Source organism: Erithacus rubecula (assembly GCF_903797595.1).
Source record: "Erithacus rubecula genome assembly, chromosome: 2".
Taxonomy (NCBI): Eukaryota; Metazoa; Chordata; class Aves; order Passeriformes; family Muscicapidae; genus Erithacus; species Erithacus rubecula.
In genome coordinates this window covers 71,433,858-71,452,063 of record NC_136685.1, presented here as the reverse complement: position 1 = coordinate 71,452,063, position 18,206 = coordinate 71,433,858, and the positions used below count along the sequence as shown (strand labels likewise).

The 18,206-nt window shown below is 40.1% G+C and overlaps 1 protein-coding gene across 1 annotated transcript; it reads right to left on the bottom strand.

Annotated features, from left to right (window-relative positions):
- Window positions 1-17,985, bottom strand: UNC93A (unc-93 homolog A). The gene is made up of 8 exons (XM_079298450.1): window positions 17,795-17,985; window positions 14,465-14,646; window positions 13,591-13,820; window positions 10,350-10,475; window positions 7,841-8,058; window positions 6,570-6,705; window positions 4,874-5,005; window positions 1-523 (listed from the first exon to the last, which is right to left on the bottom strand). The coding sequence occupies exons 1-8, from the start codon at window positions 17,879-17,881 to the stop codon at window positions 258-260; spliced, it is 1,377 nt and encodes a 458-aa protein (XP_079154576.1). The 5' UTR covers window positions 17,882-17,985; the 3' UTR covers window positions 1-257.
- Window positions 17,986-18,206: the final 221 nt, after the last annotated feature.

Below are 18,206 nucleotides of genomic sequence, written 5' to 3'. Positions count from 1 at the left end.
AAGACTTTATTAATCAAACTAAAAAGAGAAAATATTTAGTTGGTCATCTGCACAAAAGGGTAAAGTCAGATAATCTTCCCTTATAAAGGTGACATGTAAAAGGAGGTTTTTATTCCTAAGACATTTGCATTCTAATAGCCTTGAAATCTGTTCCTTTACCATCTTTCTGGATACAGTTCACACTGGAATGTCCTTAGAGACACACCTGTAAGGAGCTGGCCAGCTTGCTTTGCCTCCATCACTCTGACCCTGTAGGATTACATGTGTGTTTCCTGGGAGTGGGCTCCTCCATTTTCCTTCTTTGCAGCAGTAGGTGTCCCAGGGGAGCTCCTAGCCTCAAGGTATTCCACAGCTCCATATGTCACCATGGACAGCACAAGCACAGACAGTAAAATGTACAGTTTGATGTAGGCTTGCAGTTTGGTGCTGTAACCAAAGGCGATGACAAATCCAAGTGATTCCCAGAGACGGTAATTTGCAAAGGCAGCCTCCTTGTGTTTCTCAAATAAAATGCCATAGAGTCCTAGAAGGAAGGAAGAAAGGAAGGAAAAACATGTCTTGTGAAGATTAAATCTGCAAAGGGAATAAATAGAGCACAATGGGGAAGACAGGCACTCCCTCATAAATGTCAGGAAAAGGAAAATACAAGAAAGGAAAATACAAGCCTTGTCTTAAAAAATTGTTTTGCTTTTTTGAATTGTAACAAGTGGAATAACAAAACAAACATGACAAAATAGAGAACACCAGAGAAAAAGGGAACAAAAATGTGAGGAAGGGAGAAAGGATGTGATCTATTGAAGTAAGAAGGCAGGATTTAATTTTTCAAATTATTAGCTACAAAAATCAAGGGGTTTGCACTGATGAACAAGTAGGTAAGTAGAAAAAGGAGGCCTTGACATTGTAGAGTCTCCACATATAACTATTGAGAAACTCATACGAAATCCTTACAGGCTTTCACAACATGAACCCAGATTTAGTATGCAGACAAGATATGACTCTGAATCAATCAGGTTTTCAGATTTTTAGCTCCTGGATGGGTTAGCAAAGATGCACACAGAACTTCCAGGCAGCAACTGGGAAACCTACTTGATGTGGAGATTCAATTCAACTGATCATCCTAACGCAGTTGTGTTCACTGGAAAGCTCCCAATGAGTTCAGCCAGTTGCACACTCACAGCTGGGATCCAGGGAGGGATTCCAGCCTCCAGGTGTGACTAGTGAAGCACACAGGGAAGGGGAGAGAGCTTGCTTTCCTCTGGGTGCTGAGCTAGCACCAGGGGTGATAAAGAACAGGGCATTTACTCTGACTCAGATGTGTGTACAGAGGGAGAAGAGGAGAAGAATATAATGAACTTTGACTCTTTTCTCCACTGGTCTAACAACACATCTGTTTGAAATATGTACACTCAGCCAAAAAGCAAAGAGGAATGTAAAGTTCTCTGAAAATCTGAGTAGACTCAACTACCCCTTCAGTTTTGTTAAGTAGGGGAAGACACTATCTGTATGAAAAAGCTTATGTATCCTGGTGACTGCAAGAGAACATTTACTGAATTATTTCAATTTAGACATGATGGAAAATCTGGACAAGTGCATCACAAGATGTACTTAGTTCATTAAACTGGCTGAGTGGACTGTAGATATGATAGTCCTTCATGGTTTTGCCTAATTAATGAACAAGTTGTTCATACTAATTTCCTGATATGCCTAGTGTTATCTTCTGTAAAGATACAAGTGAGGTAAATTTAATAGAGGAAGGTTTCTGATGCCATGGCAGTTCTGTGTCTAAAGATCCTTGTTTTCAGCTGGTACATATTTGCTATTTGAAGCAAATTGCCTGAATGAACTTCAGCACGACCTGCTGGGCTGAGTGAGTGGAGAGGCTGTTAGTTCTGGAAATTCACAGTTCACTTCCATGGAAATTATCCTGGTTTTTTGACACTGTTTTTCTATTCGTTCCCCTGGTACTTGTAGGCATGAGTATGTAACAGGACTGCTGGAAATTATTTGAGTTTATATAAACAAGGGTTTATAAACTCCTTAGACTCATTTACATCCTTTCTAAAGACACAAATCAGCCTAGAAAGAACTCAGTTTTACAGTAGTCCACCTGATAATTCTGTACTGCACATTTCTTATGCTCCAGTTTTCATGGCCCAGGATGCAATTTTTGTCAGTGGGTAATACCAGCATCTGTGCTCAAGTTAGATAAGTAAGAGCACTGTTCTGAAATGAAGTAGCTTTCTTTGGAAAGAAGTGAGACTGTCCACACATGAACACAAACATGTCAGGAAAACTTTTAAAGGTGAACTGACTAATCCACTGTGAGCCTACATATCCTCTAGGGGGAACTCGAGTATTAAATAATTCACAGCAGCACAAAGCAAACGAAAGAATGCCCTAAGTATGTGGCACTGTGCCATTTGTGTATTCACTGGTTAATCTGCTGAGGCCCAAGCAGCACTCGTGGGATCTTAGCCAAGGAAGGACCACAGACCTTGTAAACCAGTGTTATTTTGGAAGTCTTATCTCACCTCTTACTCTTTGATGCTGAGAATTTTACATGTGATGTATATCTGTATAAAACTTTTTAAGAGGAAAAGACATTTAGTCCTACATGGGTATGTCAAACTGAAGATCCTATTCTGGGATGCAGCATTGAGAGGTAATGTCACTGCACCTCTCTATTAAGGTTTCATGTCATCACTTGAAATTTCAATGCAACAAAGCAAACTTAGTATAATTTAATAAATGGGAGCTGTGAAACAGCTGAGTAAGGTACAGACAAAAAAAGATACTATGCAAGGAAAAAGAACACTTGGGTGTTTTCCAAGCTAACACAAATGTGACATTTTCACAAGTATCTTACAGGAATCTGGGAATGAAGATGACCTGATACAGTGCTGTAAATAGAGATTAATCCTGTCACATAGCTGCACAGCTCACTCACCATCAAGTAAGCATGAAGCATTGTCCACTGTCTTTGCCTCCTCTGGGGGTTTTGGAAACTAGAGTCACTTCCCAGAACATCCTCCAATCTTAAATCCTCTGTATTTGCCCCTTTTTTTCCCTAATGTGGGCTTCAGGTCCAATTTTGTCAGTACTGCAGGGACCCTGCTAAAGAAACATTCTCCTCAAGTACATCTCAAATGCATGTAAATCCTAGAAGAGAGGTTATAAAGCCCAGTTCTTTTCAGTGCTGTCCAAGAAAAATGGGCAAGTGGTGATGGGCATAAATTGAAATACATGAGGTTTCCTCTGAACATCAGGTATTTTTTTTACTATGGGGCTGACTGAGCACTGTCACAGGTTGCCCAGAGAAGGTGCAGAGCCTCATTCTCTGGAAAATGTCAAAGGCTCCCTGGACATGGTCCTGAGGAAGTAAGTGGCTGTGCCTGGATGGCCCTGCTTGAGCAAAGGGTTTGAATCATCTGAAATCCAGAGGTCCTTTCCAACCCTAACCCCCCTGTGACTCTGAAAGAAGTATAGAATCTGAGGACAGGACTTTCTGGATAGATAAAAGCAGGACAAACGACAGATCCTTTATCCCATGGAGCACTAAGATAGGGTTCTCAAGAGTGTTAGGAAGAAGCTTGCAGAGCAGATAGACTGTGGCTGAAGAAGCAGGAAATGAACGAACATCTTTACTTAAGACAGAGCAAATCCTCATTGAAGTTCTCCTTCCATGACCCTGAGCATTATCAAGAGCACTGATGTCAAGATTTTACCTAAGGCAGGAGCATCTGGGTAAGGATTTGAGATGATGAGAGGGAGTCCCTTGACGTGTGTACTAGCTCTGCTTTAGGAGAAATGAGCTGGAGCTGCTGGAGGGGCAGAGAAGATGCTGGCTGGCTTGTGTGTAGAGGTAGGGACTCTACATGAGCTTGAAAGGAGATCACTGTCAGTGCCAGGCTGCCATGTTTTCCATCTGCCTCCCCAGGAGGAACATGACACTTTATCTAGTGGGTGAGATCTTCTAAGCCCCTGGAACAACCAAAGGGATCAGAGGAAGGGAAGCCAGGACACATAACCTGATGTATGACCAGATGAGCACTTTCCCCTGAAGTGATTTTGCAATGACGTGATGTAATTCCAGCTCCATTTTTTTTGCAAATAATTTCATACTTTGCTTATGCATTGTGTGAGAAATACTATTTATTTTGATTTCTATAAAGCTTCTGCCTATAACTTTATCTGGTGCCATTAGTCCTGTTACTAAGATTTATAGTGAATTTCATGCCACTTTCTCCATACAATTAATTACTTTACTGACTGCTTTCCATACTCTTGTCCAGACTAAAGAGTGCTAGCTCTTTAGCCTTCCTTCACATAGAAGTGCCCCATGACCTTGCTCCTTTTTTTTGCCTACTTATACCTTATCACATTGGATTATAAGTTTTGAAATTGAGTAAATCAGAGCTGTATAAAGTTACTTGACTTCATAATACTGCTTTCTGTGGTTTTCTCCTACATTTTTTCCCCCCAATAACTCCTAACAGACAATTTTGTTCTTCATTTGTTGCTGATCTTGGAGTTAATTTTTATCCCAAATGCTCTCCTTTATTGCAAAAGACAGACTAAATATAAAATTTTTCTTAGTTTCTAAATTACTTTGAAATACTCATACTCCTCTAGAACATTTATTCTGAATACTCATTACCATATTCTGCAGTATTCTTCTCTTTAAATCTTGGAAAAATTGGTTCAATGAATATATTGCATTCTTACTCTCAATTTGTTCTATTTCTTCTGCGTTAACATATTTATTTGAGATGCTGTCTTAAAGCCATTGTCATTGTTATGCATTGTTTCATGGATGCAGACATGCAGATTTTTATATCTCCAGAGAATACATTTCATTGTCACCAGGACTTACCATTAGTTTGTGTTTGCCAAACAGCATCAGATAGGCCCCAGAGAGCAGGGAACACAAAAAACACTGCAAGCTGCTTGGGATGAGGTTTCCAGAGCAGTAGTGCTATTATACAGGCTGTGTTCGTGACTGTGGCTGTTGATTTAGAAAGAAATAAAAGAAATATAGTTGCAATTATAATCAGGACAGATTGTGGTAGATTACACTTTTTAATTCTACCCCCAACGAAAGCACAAGGCTATCTTAAAAATCTTTCTGGTTCATTGAGCTTTGAGCTGGCTGAGTTGATATCACATGAAACACAAGACAATGCAGGCCTTTGACAGTGTCCAGTTCATCATTCTGGGCAGTGTCCTGAGCTGAGATCCTCAGTGCTGATATGGTCATAGCCCAAAGGACACGAACCACTGAGTGGGGGAAGGAGCTTCTGAAAGGCTTCAGTCACCATGTGAGGCATGTGGGAAGGGGGAGCAAACACCCTTCTGCTCTCCTTGCCTTAAATGAGGTGCTCATTTAAGGCCAGAGGGGACAATAAAGGCTTTCTAGAGGGTCTGGTGGCTTTGGGTCTTTCTTTTAAAAACTGGTTTGTAAATGAGTATCAGATTCTTCCCCCACAGATGCACATTCATAGGCTGAGTACAAAAACCACTAAAAAGAATTCAGAGGTCCAGAGGTCTCTCCATTCCCCAAAACACTACAGTTTTAGGGGAGATTTAATTGTTTATTGCTACTATTAGGTGTTGATTTTATTTTTTTTTTTTTTTTAAATCTGAGTTTTATAGACTGAGACACACACCTAGATCAGACAGAAGAATATTTGAGTTAGTAACTGTAACAGAAAGCACTCTAAATTTCTTCTGCCTTGTCCAGGTTTAAAATTTCCTGTGGAGAAAATGCTTAGAATGTCTTGATGCATATTGATTTATTCAGTGATTTTTCTAATAATACAAATTATTACATATTGGAAATAAGGTGCTATTCCATCTCAATGTGCATAGTGCATAGGGAGGCACAAAAGAAATCTTTTCTGGTATTTTTTTAATGCATCCATGACTGTTAGAACAGTTAGAACCTGTTAGAACAACGTTCTCTGGAGGGAGAGATGTTCTTAAACATACAAATATTTTTTTCAAAGCAACATGAAAATCACTGTCCCATACACAACCCCTTAAGGCACTCCAGCCTGACACATGACTTTCTTCTATTTTTCTCCCTATAGGACAAGTAGTAAAAAGGACAGCAGGCCAACCTTTAAAAAGTTGCCTGAAATCTCACTCAAATTTCCAAGTTTGTAAGTTCCTGAGACTCAGAACAACAGTGATTTACTTTCCCTTCATAAGGGTGAGGAGGTTTCAGTCCAGCAGAGAAATCATTCTTATTATAGTGCAAATCTCAATATCTGCATTGCAAGATCATTTGTCACTGACTGCATCAGAGCTATAAAGCATCAAAGCTATAGGGCACTTTCCTCATAGACAGAGTCCTGAAAAGCAGGCTGAACATCACCAGCAAAGTGAATTAAGGCAAAGACAGCAATGCAGTGCTTAACTGTGATCTGAGCTGCCTCTCTTCTCATGAATGAGACTGACTTTAGTTTTAATTGGTATCTGACAGCAAGCTGACCCTTTATACATGCAAAGTGGGGAGTAGTGGATCTGATTACATATGGTGATCAACCATTCAAGAAATATTTACATACCTAATGCAAACAGAAATTTTCTACCCGTGAACTGGGAGATCTTTCCGAAGAGCAGAGAGCAGAGGGAATTTACAGCTGCAAAGCAGATCATCACGTAGCCAACGTACTGTATCCCCAGGGCACAGGTCACATATACCTGGAAGAGAAGGGAGAGTGGTGCCACATTTTCTTTGATGAAAATAGACTGCTAAAGTTCAAGGATCTTAGCCTGAGGTTTGGTAAATAGCCAGCACGGACGAGACAAAAAGAGCAAGGACAGAGAGTTTGCTGACAAGTCCCTGGTGCATTGACACAGCTGGCCTTCAGCAGCAACTTTCCTAATCCAGCTCCCAAACAGACTGATGACATGCAAACAGAGGAATAACAAGCACAAAAAATCTGAGCACTGCTTGCTGCACAGATAAAGCTCCTGGAAGCAGCACTAGGAATTTTCTGCCCCTCCTGTCATAGACCAAGAGATGAAAATTGACAATTCAGACTATGGTCGTTACAGAGCAGCTTCCAAAAAATGAAGAGGACCTCTTCTATAAGAGCATGTAATCAATGGAGGTTGTCATGGAATGTCCCTTTCAATCCATTCCAACACAGCAACAAGTACATCCTTCCATCTGATTTGTATGCAAGGTTTGAAAGCCTTAAGCATGAAAGAAGCAGCTCAGGAAGGCTGCCCTCTTTCTTTGGGGGATTTCTCAACAAATGCCTGGAGAACACATCTGCTGCTGTATGTCTAGGTTTGAAGAGAAGCTGAAGAAGCAGAGGTGGTTTTAATAATTTCAATCTGTCAGGGTCTGGACCTGTTGCAGCAGTGGCTGGTGAGGGCTTTCAGCCAGCCATGCTGAGGACTTGCCCTCTTACCGTAAAGGTTGTCAAAATAAAATATGTGGAATGTGTGTTGACTTGCATTTATACAAGCTCCAGGGAAACCAGAAGAGGAAGGAAGATATAAAAGCTTTGCTGGCTTCTGGCTTTTGCCCCAGTTTGTTATTTACAACAAGGTGAAGAGTTTGAACCTGTAGCTCTCTGCTGTGGCCTCCACTGGTGAGTGAAGCTCTCTACTGCATTCTCTTAGAGGCTGTTCCAAGGGACATATTTACTCCTGTTTGAAGATGCCACTGAGAGTTCATTCATGTAGAAGTGAGCAGTAATTTTGCAATCTACAAATCATCATTAAAAACATCTCCATTTGACAAGTAAATATAGATCAGATGAAATAGTAAGACACAATGGCACAAAAAAATCAGACAGAAATAGATTTTCATTTACATCCACACCTTTGTGTAGTCACCAGAAAGAAATCCCTGTTCAAACCCACTGTACATTGTCAGAGGGATTAGAAGACACTGTCTTTTATCTTTTAGATGCCGGAAAGTTGCTAGGAACGTAGACCAAAAGGATGGTGCCTCTAGTTTTTCTTTCTCAGTCTCTGCTTGGTCAGATTTGATCTGGTCCAGAAATATAATAACCAGCAACACAGCTAGCACACCACTAGCTGCAAAAAAAAAAAAACAAAACAAAACAAAACAAAAAGTTCATGAAAAACTGAGGAATGCTGAAAGAATGATGGGAAGTCGCTGCTGTTATTGTTCTGACTTGGTGCTTAGCTCTCCGTGGGATATTTTGGCAGCTGCCTCTGATTCCACGTCAGTGTAAAGGCCGTTTCTGAATAAACAAGAAGGCCTGATCTACATTCACATCTTCTGCATACAGCTGTGCACTCACAGTCCCCTCAGCCTGGCTGTGGCTGGCCTGCTGTGACAGCCGCAGAGGGCGATGGCTCAGCCTTCCAGGGCAGTCTGGGGCCACAGGCAGCTCCCTTGGGAGCCATCAGAAGCCTTTAAATCAACAAGACTGAGGAGCATTCACTCCCAGTGCCAAGGTTTGCATGGCTAGAAGGGCTCTTCTTTCTAATACATGGAAAGAAAAATAAATGCTGTCTTGAAACCCAGTATATGTTGTGCCTCTTTTTTTTTTTTTTTTTCAGTTCAAAAGTGTGCTGTGAGTATGGAATATGTGCTGTTTTAAAGATGATAGTGAGCAGCTCTAGCTAACTTGAAAAGATGGAAGTGATAGCCTTAAACCCATAATTTCTTAGCAGAAGCAGCATATAAAAGAATATATAGAGTAGTTGATCAGAAAATGATCATGCATGTATCAGTCTAGATTTGTTGCCTGTGTAGTGAACCAAAGGAATTTTTTTCATGTTATCAAGAATATAACCATGTCTCACAATATACATGAGACTGATGGCTTTGTTATGGATGCAGGGCATGATAATGTTTCCTCACTTATGCTGGCTAGAATTCCATCCATGGAAAGAACTACAGTTCAGAGTAAGATGAGAACCAGGCACCTTCTTTCCATCCACTTGGCTTGTTTAATATGCTCCTATGTTATGTGTATGGATATCGTCTCTCCTGTGAACTTTTAATATCCAAATAGATTAGAAGATTTACAATAAATTGCCTCCTTTTTTATTACTTATTATTTTTCATCCATGTCTCCAAGAATTTATTGAGTGTCCTGGTTCTCCACTGTGGATGAGCTGTAAATCCTTTGTGATTCAAGTCATTATTGGTTTTGTTTATTAATACTTATAGACTAATTGCTGGACTTAAATAGATGAGAACATGACATCCACATTTTCAGAAGAAATATATATATATAACAAATATGTTAAATGAATCAAGAGCAATTAGAGGAGAAAATGGCATGGCTTAATAGTGGTTGGTATGAACATAAATAGAAACTTTCACAGTCCTTGAGAAAGTAAAACAGCAGAAGAATTATCAGTTATTGTCTCCACCCAAGCTGGGCAAAATAAGTATTCAGCCACCGAAGAGAGGACACATTTGAAAAATATCTGTGAATAAAATATTTAGCCTTTTACTTTCCCTCGAGGTAAGAAAAGACATCTCTTTTATTAAGAGCTTAAAAGAAAAACAAAACCCCACTGACACAGGGTCAGGAGACAGCAGGGTTGCATTCACTTTGCATTCACAAAGCCTAAGGGAGTTCTGTATATGTTAGTCATCAAATTTAAATTTAAACTTTACAGACAAACATGCCTACAGCAGAAAGTCATCAGCTCCAGTACATTCTGTGAGGACAGTGGGGGAATATTTTTTACACTTTCTCACCAATTAGGAATGGAGGCTGGGGACGGAGGAAGGGTTTTCTGCAATGCCCTTGTGCACTGAGAGCTGGCTCTGCCTGCATCTCACAGAGTTTGGCAAATTCTATGCATCTGTCTCAGCACAGAGAGGTCATCCATGTTCAGAGACTCCATAGGTCTCCATTTTGACAGAGCTAAGGTGCACATTGTCCTGCCAGATACCTTCCTTTATCCAGGGAATAAGTTCTTTTGAGCAGGATACTTTTTGGAACTTTCCTCGCTCAGTGAATCTTTGTACATTTATTTTTTTCTTTCAATGGCTTCAGCTTCCCTGTCTTTAATTCTATTCTAGCCTTGTGCTAGGAAGGTCTATAGCAACTGTAGTTACTAAATGGGAGGTAGGCCAATTTGCCTGGTTGAATTTTGGTCATGACACTGGGCTTCAGCTTTATTAAGGTGATAAATATAAGGAATATCTTTCTCCTTTAGATAAAAATGATACAGCTCTGGCATAAAGCATTAGAACTATTTAGGAATGAGTTGTTTATAGCTCTCACACATCTTATTTTTTTAGCAAACTGGATTGAAGGAGAAAGTCAGAAACTTAATCTGCAAAGCCATGCTAGCTTCCACAGGACCTAGGCTCTTCATCAGTGTGGATTACTCACCAGTATAGACCCCCAGCAGTGTGTAGATTAAGGAGTTGGAGGGCTTTGCCGAGCCAGTGGTGTTAGTGGTATCAGTCAGGCAGTTGTATGCTCCACAGCATTCCAGGTCTCCTTCTGAGATATTCACTAATTAAGAACCAAAAGAAGGGCAGGTCAGTGAAGAGATCAGGTAAATCCACACTTTGTGTGAGGATATAAGGCTATAAGGATATAAGGATATAAGGATATAAGGGTATAAGGGTATAAGGATATAAGGAATCCAGTGCTTAGTGATTGCTCCTGGTTTCCAGTCTTTCCTGATTACAGATATTTAACCTTAGAATTCCAGTTTAACGCACAAAAATTGGTTTAAGAGAAACAAAAGAGAGCCTGAACACTGAACTAATGGTAACATGAGGACAGGGACTAAAGTTTGAAGCTGAAATCTGAATCCAAGCTCAATTTGGACTATTCAGAATTTGAGTGTATATTTTTACCTATTGATCATAATACCTCATGAGACAGGTCTCTAAGTTTACCCCAGCAATGGGCTGAAGAACTTCAGTTCTTACAGTCATCCTGCATTTTCCCTCTCCAGATAATTTCTGTATATGTTATAGGAGCAGAAACCACCTCAAGACATCCTTTATATATATATATATATATATATATATATATATATATATATATATATATACATATATATATATATGTATATATATATAAATTGAATTTATGATCACTCAGTATCAGTACTCAGTATCACAATCTCCCAAGTAGCCTGCTTTCCCTGACATTATGACTTTAATACTGCCTTTATATCTTTCTAAGAACACACTGGAAGCTAAGAGCTCAACAGGGTTTGGAGTAAGACCTTTGCTTTGTGCAGTCCTGTCCTTGTTGTACAAACACACACATGCTCACACACACTGTGTCACTAGCACACTGTGCTCACTGCTTCCAGCACCCTTTTGGGAAAGAATAAATGCTAACCCAAAGAGGAAGTCTGAATAAACTGCCTACTGGAGGAGGATGATCCAAATCACATACAATAATTTTAGTGCTTTCACTGCAGAATTTGTCTCTGGTCCAAGCACAATAAAGGGCAATACAGCTGTACTTTGGCTGATTCCTTAAAGAAGAGTTGATCTGTAATTTTTCAATTAAAGTTATTGTGTAACTACTTTTAGTGTGTTTTTCCTCATTGCTTCCAATCAAAGCTCCTGTGATGTGAATCAGCTGTCTAACCAGCTTCATAAACAGCTTTAGGTTCAACATAAGATAAAATGTAGTAATGTAGGGAAAATCATTACCTTATTATAGCCACTGGCTACCACTACAGACCTTTAGCAAAAACTGGACAAACAGACCTTCAGCAAAACTGCCATATGCAAAAGGTGAGTCACATGAGTGAAGTGTGGAAGTGTGTAAAACAAGTTTTTATCAGTTCCTGCATCATCTGAAGATGAAGACACACATGCAATTAGTTATATACAAGCTGCAAGGCAGAGTTTGTACTGTTTCTCTTGAATTAAAACTGTAATACTAATGAGTGAGGAAGGATGACTCTCTTAATTTACACTGATTATTGTCCTCACTTGTGGTATTACCATATGATGTAACTTCTTGCTGTGTCTGGATGCAGTGATGCAGGCAATACGTCTAGAGTAGGTAGATATCTGAATTTTATACATTTTAATTCTCCAGATACATGCTGTATCTTTCTTGCTGCTCAGTGAAATGATACATTTTAAGTATCATGAAAACATGAATGAATGCCTTTGCACAAGTCTCAGAGGAGAGAAAAATAATTACATGACTGGAGATTCTTATCCCCTTCCTCCTCCAAAGAAGTCCCTCTGATTAAAGCTGTGTGTCACTGAGAAGACAGAAGAGAAACTCATAACTGCTCATCACTGTTGTGAAGATGTGCAAGGCTTTGGCTTTGAGAGCCATTAACAGGAACACAGCATTTTCTGAAATTCTATATAATAGATAAAAAAATAAGAGCAGCTTTAAAATTTGGAGCAACATCCTCAAAAGTAAAGCTAGGAAGGGATTTGCAAGACCAAAAAAAAAAATAGTGTTTTGTTTTTCTTTTTAAATTTATGTGTGCTGTGAGGCAGAGGAGAGTCAAATGGTTGCAGTCTACACAGACCCCACAGCTGCACCACCACCTCTGCCCTGCAAGTGAAATCAGAACAGACAGTCCCTCCTGAGATATCATGTGGCCCTGGGATCAGGTCAGCAGGGCTCCACTGCACCTGCCAGCATTCTGCTTTAATGGTGCTTAGGTTCAAAGCAAGTATGATGCTACATAAGTAGAATCCCACATCACACCTTGTGACAACTTCTTTGCCATAAATTCAAAGATTAAAACCTGATGCCAACTTCCTGACATTCAGCTTTAACTTAGTAGGTATTTGAGAACTCTTCAGAGGACATGCTCTGAACTGAGACAGGAAAGAGGTAAATTCTTGCAACTCGTGGTTGCAGTGTACATGGAAAGCTCTCTCCATGTCTGGAGAACATCCCTGCTCTGATTTTGACAGGATGAGGGATGTACTGGAGACTGCAATGATAAGACACCACAGAATTTTGAATCTCTAAGGTGGCATCCAAATATTAATTTATCCTCAGAACTACCATTTTAGAATTGACACCAATTACATGCATGGGAAATGAGGGCACTGCTGCTGACTGATTTCTTCAAGCTACATTGGCATCTGCTGTCTGAGCCTGAAATACAGCAGAGGAGCCCTGGCACACGGGCTCCTGCCAACAGCCGCTGCTATTTCTTCTTGACAACTCTGTAGAGCACTCATTTTCAGCAAGCACCAGCAACCAGTCTGGCTCACCTTGAATGCTTAACAGCAAATTAACCCAATGCTACAAGCTTTGCAAAAGGGTTGCTTCAGTATTTTGCCTTTTGTTTTAATCCACTTTTAATAGAAGTCAGATGTGAAGGACTGTCACTGCCTGCAGCCTATCTATGCTTTGCTATACAGGGGTAGAATTCAAACAGAATTCACCAGAGTTCTATTTTTTAGCTATTTGTGTGATGTCTCTTTATGGATAATTTTTGATAGAAAATAGACATTTTCAGAGAGAAATTTATCTCATCTGTTTCAGACATCTATCCTCAGATGAGCTAACTCTCTGTTTCCACTGACTGTGACAGATCAGCTGCAGAAATCTACCTCTTATCTATCTGGAACTAGCTGATGTTTATAGAAGTGCCAAAATTTTAAATACATATTACCTTTGTTGGAAGATTGGCTAAGTATCAAGGATGAGATAAGATTTCCCCAGATGCCAGAAGACTGAAACACCAGAAAGAAGACCCCAAAGTACTGGTTGATAATGTCTTTTGCATTTTTTCCTGCTTTCTCAGCATACGAAGTGCCAGCAATGGTGAGGTAAGTGCATTTGGCAGACCAGAGTGGTGCTCCTCCTAAGCCCAGGATCACAGAGGTAGGGATTAGTGTGTACCTGCCAAAGAACACTTTATTTAGCATGGTTGTTACCATTAGCATAATAATCATTTGCACAAAGATCCAGAGGCAAAAATAGACATCAGAAAAATAGATTTATCCTTTTTATGATACAATAAATCTGTTACATCGATCAAGAAAGGGCCAGCCTTGTGAAATTTAGGTGTGCAAGCATATGCAGCTCTGTGCAGGGACTAGGGCTAAGCCAGGCTGGCTAGGTCTGGGCTCATGGGCCTTAATTTCTCATAACTGAGAACTAAACTAAGAACTCTTCTCCCAGAGCTACTGCCTGGAAGATAACTTTCCCTTCAACTTTATCAAAAACTGCCCTTAAAGCCTTTTGACTTTTAAATGAAACTTCTGATTTTTTCCCCCAAATGAGGATCTCTGCTACAAACATGAGTTAGAGAAGCAGCTACAGGTGAGTAAATGGAGAATTCATTCTGACTCTTTGCACATTTTCACCTCTCTGGTCCACCTAATACTGAGTTTATCTATCTCAGTTTGTTGCAAGTAGCATGTATTGCATCCAACTTTCTGACCTGCAACACAGACATAGAGTAGAAATTGAGAAGAGAAAGAACTTTGCCCTTACTTATTTTTTTGAACACAACAGAGAGGGTTAAAGTACTTAAATCATACCAGCTAGCATAGAAGTTCCCTAAGGAGAAGGCAATGTAGCAGCACATAGAGATGGCAATGGTCCACTTGCAGCCCAGCTTCTTGATGAGGATTGGAGGGAGGAACATGGAGGATAGGATGAGTGCAGCATACAGAACACTTAGGGAAGCAACACCCAGGCCTTCTTCTGAGTTGAGACTGCTCTGCAGGAACAAAACAGTGATTGAGACAAATTTTTATCACAGGTACATATTACTAGGGTGCACAGAGAGTGGCTTCGGGCAGAAATAGAGACACAGCATCTCTGACTGGGTATTACTGTCTCATTTCCTTAAAACAGCCTTATTATGGACTTGGAATTTTCCTCAAAATGATATATCATTTATGAAAACATGATACAAAACCAGGCAAGGATTGCTCAGATTCAAAGCTTTGGTAAGTAATTCTTTAGATTATTTGATGTTATTTCTTTGTGTTTCTCTTTGAAAGCAAGTTGAAGGAAGGATGACCTCTTTTCTTGGCCTTCATTTGTTGTCTCAGCCAGCAATATTCTCAGATGTGCATTGCAAGGGCTGGCATAGCCATAGTGGGAGATTCTTTGCTTTAAACTACAGGTCTGATAATTTCTAAGATTTTCAGAGGCCAAGGTCCAAATATCCTAGTGGGCTCATAGTGTCTCTTTGTCGTTGGAAGTAATTGATTCACTCACATTTTCTCAAAGAAGGAATAACATTTTACTGATCTGACAAGATTTTATAATTTTTTGCTCAAAAGAGTTCAGAAATGAGTGGACTGGGAGAAGAACTCATAGAGAGTAGCCCTGCAGGGGAGGACTTGATAATTCTGTGGATGAAAAACTGGAGAAAAGCAAGAGTGCATTCTCACAGCCCAGAAGGCCAGTCTGGTGCATCCAATTAAGTGGCTGCATCAAATTAAGTGTGACCAGCAGGGCAAGGGAAGTGGTTCTCTCCCTTCCCTCTGCTCTGGTGAGTCTCCATCTGAAACACTGCATCCAGTTCTGGGGTCCCCAGCACAGGAAGGACATGGACCTGTAGGAGAGGAGGGCCAATGAAGATGATTAGAGGATGGACCACCTCTCCTAGACAGGCTGAGAGTTGGGATTATTAAGACAGGGGAGAAGAAATCTCCAGGAACACCTAATTTCAGCCTTGTGGTATTCAAAGGGCACAGTAAAAGTGGGGACGTGATTTTTCACAAGGGCAGATAGTGATAGACCTAGAAAGGGCAACAGTTTTAAACTAAAAGAGAGATTTAGGGTAAATATTAGAAAGAAAATCTTTGCTGTGAAGGTAGTGAGGCATTGCAACAGATTGCCCAGGGAGTTTGTGGATATTACATCCCTGGAGATGTTCAAGCCCAGGCTGGATGGGGCTTTGAGCAACCTGGTCCAGTGGAAGGTGTCCTTGCCCACAGCAGAGGGTTGGAATGAGATGATCTTTAAAGTCCTTTCCAACCAAGCCATTCTGCAATTCTGTACTGATTAGCAATGTTTTCCTGATTGTTCTGATTAATAGGTGATATGATTCAGTGTGATTTTGGGAGGGGGACTGGATGCTGAGGGGGAGGCACTGGAGAGCTCTGTAAGGGAATGAAGCTGTTCATGGCTTCATGGAACACTTTCCAAACCTTCAGTGGCTGAGCAGTCTGGCCATGCAGGACCATGGTGGCAGTCATGCAGCATGCTTGGAGACAAACAGGTACCAGGACAGTGAGGGGAGGACAGTCTCTGTCAGTGCAGTGCCAAGGTGCTTGAGAATTGGAGTGGTTGTTTTGTGAACAGGCAAAGAGGATTCCTGATCTCAGAGGTCTTATTTTTGAAACATCACATGCCTGAAGTTACAACTTCCAAAAATTAGAAGCCAGGCTTCCAAAATCATACGGTTTTTTCTCTCTGGGTTTGGTTTTGTGGTTTTTTGTTTTTGTTGGGTTTTTTTGGTTTTTTGGGTTTTTTTTGGTTTTTTTTGGTTTTTTTGTGTTAGTTGTCTGGGTTTAGGTTTGGTTTTGTTTGGTTTTGGTGGGTTTTTTTTGGAGGGCGAGAGCTTCTGGGTGATGGAATATTGAAATGAATTATTAAATTTTTAACATTGCAGAACTTACAAGTTCCCAGATTCACAGAATATTCAGGGTTGGAAGGGGCCCATAGGATCATCAAGTCCACCTCTTAAGTAAATGGTCTGTATGGGCATTGAACCCACAACCTTGGTGTCATTAACACCATGCTCTAACCAGCCCTTTCAGATAGTGGGACTGACTTGCAGCTTCTAGGGTTTATTTTCCCCTGCCTCATTAGTCTCCCCAATTCATAATATCTACATCCAGTTTTGGGACTGTTTCTGCAGAGCAGCCCTGAGTTCAGAATCTGACTCTGCCAGCAAAGAAAAGCTGTTCAAGGAGAGAACAGAGATGTATGGAACAAGGAGGGACCTCCTCCTGAAATGAGGTCAACCCCTTGTTATTAGAAACAAGTTATGTATCAAATTCCATCTTTAAGGTGTACAGATGCCCACTACAGTGAGAAAATTCAATCCAGTTGATCACAATCATACGTTAATATCCTGCCTAAAATTGCTAGTTGATGTCTTCTATTCATTTATCAGCCATTAGACCAGCAGAGCCTTCTAGGCTGAGAAGTTTCTCCTTGTGTTTATCTACTCAGAAGCATTCATAGACAGCAACAATAACCTTCAGTCTTTTATTTTGGATAAACAAGTGAGCTCTAATAGCAACCTGAATATTCAAGTCATTCTAGAAACCCATAGCTTCTATTATGTTTTAGAATGTCAATGCCAGTGCAAGCCACAACTGCCTTATTAAAAAATCATGGTTTTTACTATTATGTTATATTATGATCCTAGAAATTACTGTATTATTTGATACTTACATTATTTTATGGTTTGGGTGTAACTTTAAATTATTTTGTATTATTATACTATAATAATTATTATAAAATCATAGCAATTTAGAAATATACTAAAAATAACCCTTTCCAGAAACTGAATGTATTTTCCATTTTGCACTATCTTCTTTTGAAGAAAGTCATCTCATGTTAGTTTTCTGTTTCCATTGAAACAAGTTTTGTGGATCTAAAGTAGGAGCATGACAGAAGCATGTGAGCTATTTGAGAGATACTAGAATAAAAGATTTAGTAAATGCTGTGGATCTGGGTGAGGAATATTAACCTGCAGCAAGTTAATATCCTAACCCACCTCATTAAGAATACTGTGCTTGCCTTCCTCACAGACACCATGGAAAGGCTGATGTGTTTCACACTACCAGTTGGCCTGGTGCCCTTCCAGACCAACCATCCTGATAATGAGATGCCCCACTTACCTGTAGACTCTGGAGTCCTCCATAGGCAGTAAAGAGAAGCAAAAATCCGAAAGAAATGACCAAAACATTCTTAAGATTCCTTTCCATGTTGATTCATAGAAGACAAAAGGTCTGCCGGTAGGCAAAGCTGATCCAATTATTCCAGGGGGTGATTTGAGTTGGAGAAAAGCAGCTTATGCCTTGTTGGAAAAGGACACTTTTTTCTGTGTTTGTAGAGAAGAGAGTTGTTAATTATTTGAAGACTGGCCAGTGAACTTTACTTTTAGTAGTACTGAAAGCTTCTTATGGAATTGTTACTCATTCACCGTTGTGACTTGGGCAATAGCCAGCAGTCCTAAGGGCATCTATCATGTTTTATTAGAGAGGTATATAAGTCTCTTGCAATATTTGCACCTATTTGAGTATTGAAGCC

What these genes read in the sequence shown, in the direction of transcription:
- UNC93A (XM_079298450.1), bottom strand. Translation starts at nt 17,881, where the DNA reads ATGGAAAGGAATCTTAAGAATGTTTTGGTCATTTCTTTCGGATTTTTG. An exon ending in TAGCCAATCTTCCAACAAAG is followed by an intron (nt 10,476 to 13,590) that starts GTAATATGTATT and finishes GTTCTTAATTAG; the next exon opens with TGAATATCTCAGAAGGAGAC. An exon ending in TTGGCAAACACAAACTAATG is followed by an intron (nt 524 to 4,873) that starts GTAAGTCCTGGT and finishes CCTTCCTTCTAG; the next exon opens with GACTCTATGGCATTTTATTT.